At 38.9% G+C, this 5,793-nt stretch overlaps 1 protein-coding gene across 1 annotated transcript; it reads right to left on the bottom strand.

Moving 5' to 3' along the window:
• Positions 1-269: 269 nt before the first annotated feature.
• Positions 270-2,711, bottom strand: LOC308093465 (membrane-spanning 4-domains subfamily A member 15-like; the record flags this gene model as incomplete). Its single annotated transcript, XM_080439801.1, has 5 exons — positions 270-383; positions 739-855; positions 952-1,008; positions 1,299-1,409; positions 2,496-2,711. The coding sequence occupies 5 exons, from the start codon at positions 2,709-2,711 to the stop codon at positions 270-272; spliced, it is 615 nt and encodes a 204-aa protein (XP_080295927.1).
• Between the last annotated feature and the right edge of the window lie 3,082 nt (positions 2,712-5,793).

Genomic DNA, 5,793 nt, shown 5'->3' with positions numbered 1-5,793 from the left:
ATGGCACAAAAAGCTTCCCTTAGTGTTTAGGGGGTGTTACCTACAGTAGACAACAATATCTGTTGGTTTCTGAATATAATGAACCATGGAATTTAACAGGGTGGATCTTCTTCCACTCCTGATACCACAGCCTTGAATATGGGAAACGTGGGGGCGGGCGGATATAGCTGTTCAACAGTGTGTGATGTTCCATCACGGTAACACGGGCAGATTCTACAGGTCCATGTCATGTAGATTGTGCCTGTGTTTGTGTTCAGGTCTCACCAGGATCAGGGTCTGTGGCAGCAGGTGGCTTTGCAGCCAAAAACGGACACACAGATGGAAGTGATGAACACCAGCAGATTGAAGACACACTGCACACCCGCCACACCCATCGACAAGCTCTGTAAACAAACGCATCATATAAATAAACAAACATCCTGTAAACAAACACATAACCACAATGGTCTGTTGGTTGTTACTTAGGAGCAGGGATACATTAAAATATATGGTATTCTACATTTAAGAGTGAGGCCCAAAGCCTTTACAAAATAACATCTCTGCATTTGTAGAAAACCAACACATGTAAACAAAACACATCATGTACACATTATGTAAACCAGTGGTCTAATCAGGGTCTCATTAGGACCTGGTGAACCAGGTGAATGGAATGAACTAGCTGGTCAAACAGAGACCTGTAGCAGCAGTGTGGGTCAATTATGTGTGTAAATAAAGTCCTACCATGTATATAAAAGATACATCCGGATGAAAAAATATGTCCAATGTCCAAATATATCCAATGTCCATGCCGTAAAGGATGGTAGCAGCACCTGACATCACAGCAGCCACAATGTTCATCCCCATAGAACCTTTAATCTGAAACATAGAACAGCAATACAATAAACAGCTAGTAATAAATGGAATGACTTGTAAAGAGCAGTAAGGGTGTGGTCGAGGGCGTGGCTTACTGACCATGCAGCGGCTCATCGACCTATCAGCAGCCACCGTTAATGACCCTGCAATAATGTACTGTTGGGAAAGAGAAACAACCAATCAGATAATGAAGAATTATGTCTTCTTACAAAACATACAGTAGCATTAAAATGAATCATGGCAGTATGGTTATATGTGTGAACACTTACAGGCAATCAAATCCTGTTTAAATAATAGTTACAGTAATAAGTATGTACATATTAACTTAGATACTTAGAGAGTAAGTACAGTATGTGTATTTCATTCAAAGCTCAAATGATTTGTATGAATATAAACACAGTACAGTGTACAGTGGGGTTTGGTGGAGGATGCAGATGTTTGCTTACAAATAAAGGTGCCCAGGCGAACACTCCAGAGTACACTGTTAAAGTGTCACCAAAGAAACACAACATCACACCAAACAGGAAGAGCAGCGCACCCACCATTATCTGCACTGTCTGCAAGGAAACACACACAACAGGTCAACAGGTTAACAGGTCAAAAGACGCAATATTAACATGAGAAGATGCTTTACAATCATTGTTGGCAATCAGGAACAAGGCGTACGAGGTAAACATATTTCATTACTCCAGCAAGTAGGCTGACCCCCTGACGCATGTAAGTGATTCCCAAAAGTATCACCTGATATAATGACTTGCCCAAAATAGGCGTGCTAAATGTCCACATATACCCTCCCCTCACAGTTAATGCAAATGCCTCATTTCAGCTGTTACTGTAGTTAAGTAGACTGGGGGTCAGGGGTGACCGCGCCTTTGCTGCTCTGGAACAGCCTATCCCTTCCCATTAGAAGTGCTCAGACTATCTCTCCTCAAGACAATTTTTTTTTCTCTAGCTTTTAATATTGTTCGAGTCTAGTCTTTTATCTATTTTCATGTTTTTATTTTTGCATGTTCTGACTATGTTGTTGCACAGGCCTGTTTTGTTGATGACTTCTACAGCACTTTGGTCAATTTCGATTTGATTTGATTTGAAAGTAATCTCTCAAGACTTTTTTGTACCGAATGGGTTCCCAGATTGGGTTTAAAGTGGTTAATTATACTGTGTTTGTGGGTTTTATAACTACTGTACATAACCAATGAAAAGTATTAGCAAGTGCTTGTGACTAAATAATAACAAAATTGGCTTTTGGTTTTGGACAATAGAATACATTCTTCTATGTTTATGCTTATATTGCGTATTTTCTAATCTATACAGTTGTTAGTGAGTGTAATGTATGAACCTATGTGCAAACATACCTGGCAAAAATACTGACTTATCAATCAGCTGATCACTGTGGTCTAAAGTCTGTCTTTCACTCATAAAAAGAGGTTGATCTGAATTACAAATGAATGTAACGAATTAACAGTGTATAACAATGCTTGTTCTGTGACTATTGCTACGTTTTTATTTTACTCTTTTGATAAGGTTTTGCACAGAGACAAAAATGTTATCAACAATCTGTTTAAAAGCTCTAATAATGAGATTTCATATAAAATAAATAATTTCACAGTGATACTCTGATAAATACTGTAAAGTATATTTACCCCCAGAGCTTGTGGGGATGTCCGTTTGAACTCCAATAGTTTGGTGTCTGGACTGGACCCCAGAACCAACCCAGTCCCACCAGACTGCATTTGGACTGGAACCGACCCTGATCCACCAGACTGCATTTGGACCGGAACGAACCCAGTCCCACCAGACTGCATTTGGACTGGAACCAGAACCATGCCACTGGGAATGTTCAGTACGTTAGTAGACATACTGCTGGATGCTGGTGTCTAATTGTATATTTATTGTATTGTATTCTGTCTGTTTTGAACTCTATTCTATTCTATTCTGTTCTTGGAAGACAGAAGTGTCTTGATGCTATGAGAACATCAGACTGTGTCGAATTCCCTGAAATCCTCTGTTCTTCTACTTTATTACAGTAACTCTGTTAATGATTCATGGACTGTAGGGCCTTTTGGAGTTATAAGGAACTATATTTCTTCCTTTATCAGTTCTGTTTTAATCATGACCTAAGAGGTGTGGATAGTTCATGACTTAGCACTAGCCTGGCTCCAGCCCCTGAATCACTGGACACGCTTCATTCAAACAAAATAGGTCAGGCTAATACAGCACAAGAAATGTATTTTTTTGCCATAAACCATTCAATACTTTTTACACCAACAGTGTTTTTATTATTTGGCAGACAGGGAACCAGTGTAAAGATCTAAGAACAGGAGCGATATGATCCACTTTCTTCAGTTTCTTGGTATTATTAAGGCCTCGAGCAGCAGTGTTACAGCTGCCCCTCTGTCGTTGGGGCTACACTGGACGGGGTGGAGGATGTGGTGAAGGTGCGTGTACCAAGCTGGAGGACATCAGGGCCAACCATTCCCACCTCCTCCACATGGAGACTGAAGAGCGAGTTAGCAAGAGGAAGGACTTATATTCCTATACCCCAAGATGAGGGACTTTGTCAGTCCTTTGTGCCATTTGCCGTGAGAATTTATAATGATTGATGTAACCAAGGGGCTACAGTAATGTACGTGTTGTGTGACTATGGTAGCATCCAATCTGTTACGTTATCTGTGGTTTGTGCTGATGTCATAACTAGGATTACCTTGCTATTCGTATTTCTGTTCTGTTTTGGGCTTAATTGGGCAGGATGATTGTGTGGGGTGTGTAGCTATACTTCTGTTGACTTTAGTACTTGTTGACGGTGTCTTCTTGTTCTGCACTGGGCGGGACGACTGTGTGTAGAGTATATACGTCTCTGTATACTTTTTATAAATGCTTTGTTTGAGGATATCTTGTTGTGATGTTGCTCTCCTGTGCTTGCTGTGCTTCTATGCCCTTTATCTGTGGATTTTTGCTGTAGTGCTGTCTATGGCGCCTGGGATCAGTAAAGGTATCCATAATCAACCGCAGTCATCTTTTTTTTCAACTTCTTTTTATTTGAGAAAACAGGTGTACAGCATGTGCCCCACTTTAAACAATCATTCTCCCATTCCTCATTCCCTCCCTCCACCCCTTGCACACTGACAAATAATACGCACATTTTAGAAAAGTGAGTATGGCAGAATATAAACAAATACAAACATCCCAGGAGGGCATAATATCCAATAAATGTATTGGAGGTCAGACCTAGAAAAGTACAGGTGTAAGAGTCTGACCTCTAAATACACCAGTCGGACATCACACTAAAACAGTAAGCATAAAACACTGTTGATCAGGACAAAAACAGGGTAGAAAAATGTATCAACCACTTTCTTCTGCACAATGGTAGAGTTGGTTAAATGTTGGAAAACAAAGTCTGTAGCCTACTGTTATTTATTTCCTGCAATCTGACAACAAATTATTACATTTATGTTACTGTATATTTCATATATTATTATATTATCATATAGTGTAACCCACATTTAAAATGAGGTTGTACAAAATATAACATAACATAAATAAATATGAACAGTTAATTAAAATGCAAAAATAAGTCATTAAAATACACAAGTAATTCATAAATGCAAAATTGATAAATTGACTTGAAATGGTTTGGTAATGTTTAGACTTAGAGTTAACAGAAAAACTGTACCTGTACAAAAAAAGAACGTATCCCTGCAGGCAGGTGACGTTACTGCCCCTTTTAGCTGAGAGTGGGAGTGGAATGATACAGAAGCAGACAGAACGTCAGAAAGTAACGAAATAGATTACAGTAAAAGAAAGCCAGAGTGATAAAAAAACAGTTTGATTACAAACGTAAAAGAGTGACAAACACCTTTTGAGACAAGTTTGGTCAAACCTGGGAGCAGCACTTAACCTGTTGCGTTTGTACCAGTAGGCCTACAGACCAAGTGTTTTGGTGAGTTAAAAACAAATTCATTTGTCATTGCACTAAATGTTTGTGTTTGCACTTTTAAATGCAAACGTTTTGTATTATTTGAAGTTATTTGAGTACAAGAGTGTATTGTGTACATTTCTGATGGTAAAAGCTAATTGTGTAATTAAAGCAGCTGAGCAGGGCAGCCAGCTGACAGCAATCAGACAGCCATCAATATGGTTCTAGTTGTCCACTGCAGCTAGTGTTAATTGACCCACAGTACCTGAAGCACTTTATTGTTTGATTTGAGTCATTGATAGTGATTTATTTTCTTTATGACCTGTTGTACAGGTCAGGTTGTTTGTCCCTGTTGGAAATACAGTGAAGATCTGTTCTTTGAGATACAAGATGGTGAGCTAGGAGGTCCACAAACACTGATGACAAGGAGCGTCAGACCACTGTGAAACTCACTGCCAGAGCGGTATGAGTGTTGGAATATAATTTTTATTTGATTATTCTTTTTTTTTGGGACTGAACTGAGTTAAGGCACAACTTAAGAACTGAGTCAAAGTGCCATACATATTGGACACAACTTGAACTGATAGTTAGGGAATTTTAACAAGATGTTTGGACCATCTGTGAAAATTTTTACTACCAATAGCTTTCTTCACCAATGTGTTCTTATAGGTGTCTAGAATCACCTCTCAATTAATGCAAACCCAAATCCTTGTGGAAAATCTTGGAGAGCCAATCAAAGTTAAGGAGCCCAGAGGGCTTGGGTAAAAAAAATGAAAGTCTAAAATTAACTTGTGAGGTGTCTAACTAGGGGTTTTCAGGGGTGCTGAATCCATTCCAACCATTATTTTTGAGTAAAAATGTCTCCCTGGCCATCTAATATTGGTATATTGGTTATTGTTAGTGTATAATCAGTGTATCCAATCCAATCCAATCCACTTTATTTATAAAGCACATTTAAAAACTTGTTCAGGGTTAACAAAGTGCTGTACAGAGAAAACCAAATACACTGGGAAAGTTAAAAAAAA

Source organism: Gymnoscopelus braueri, assembly GCF_963280865.1.
Source record: "Gymnoscopelus braueri genome assembly, chromosome: 10".
Lineage (NCBI taxonomy): Eukaryota > Metazoa > Chordata > Actinopteri > Myctophiformes > Myctophidae > Gymnoscopelus > Gymnoscopelus braueri.
This window is presented reverse-complemented; position numbering and strand designations above follow the sequence as displayed.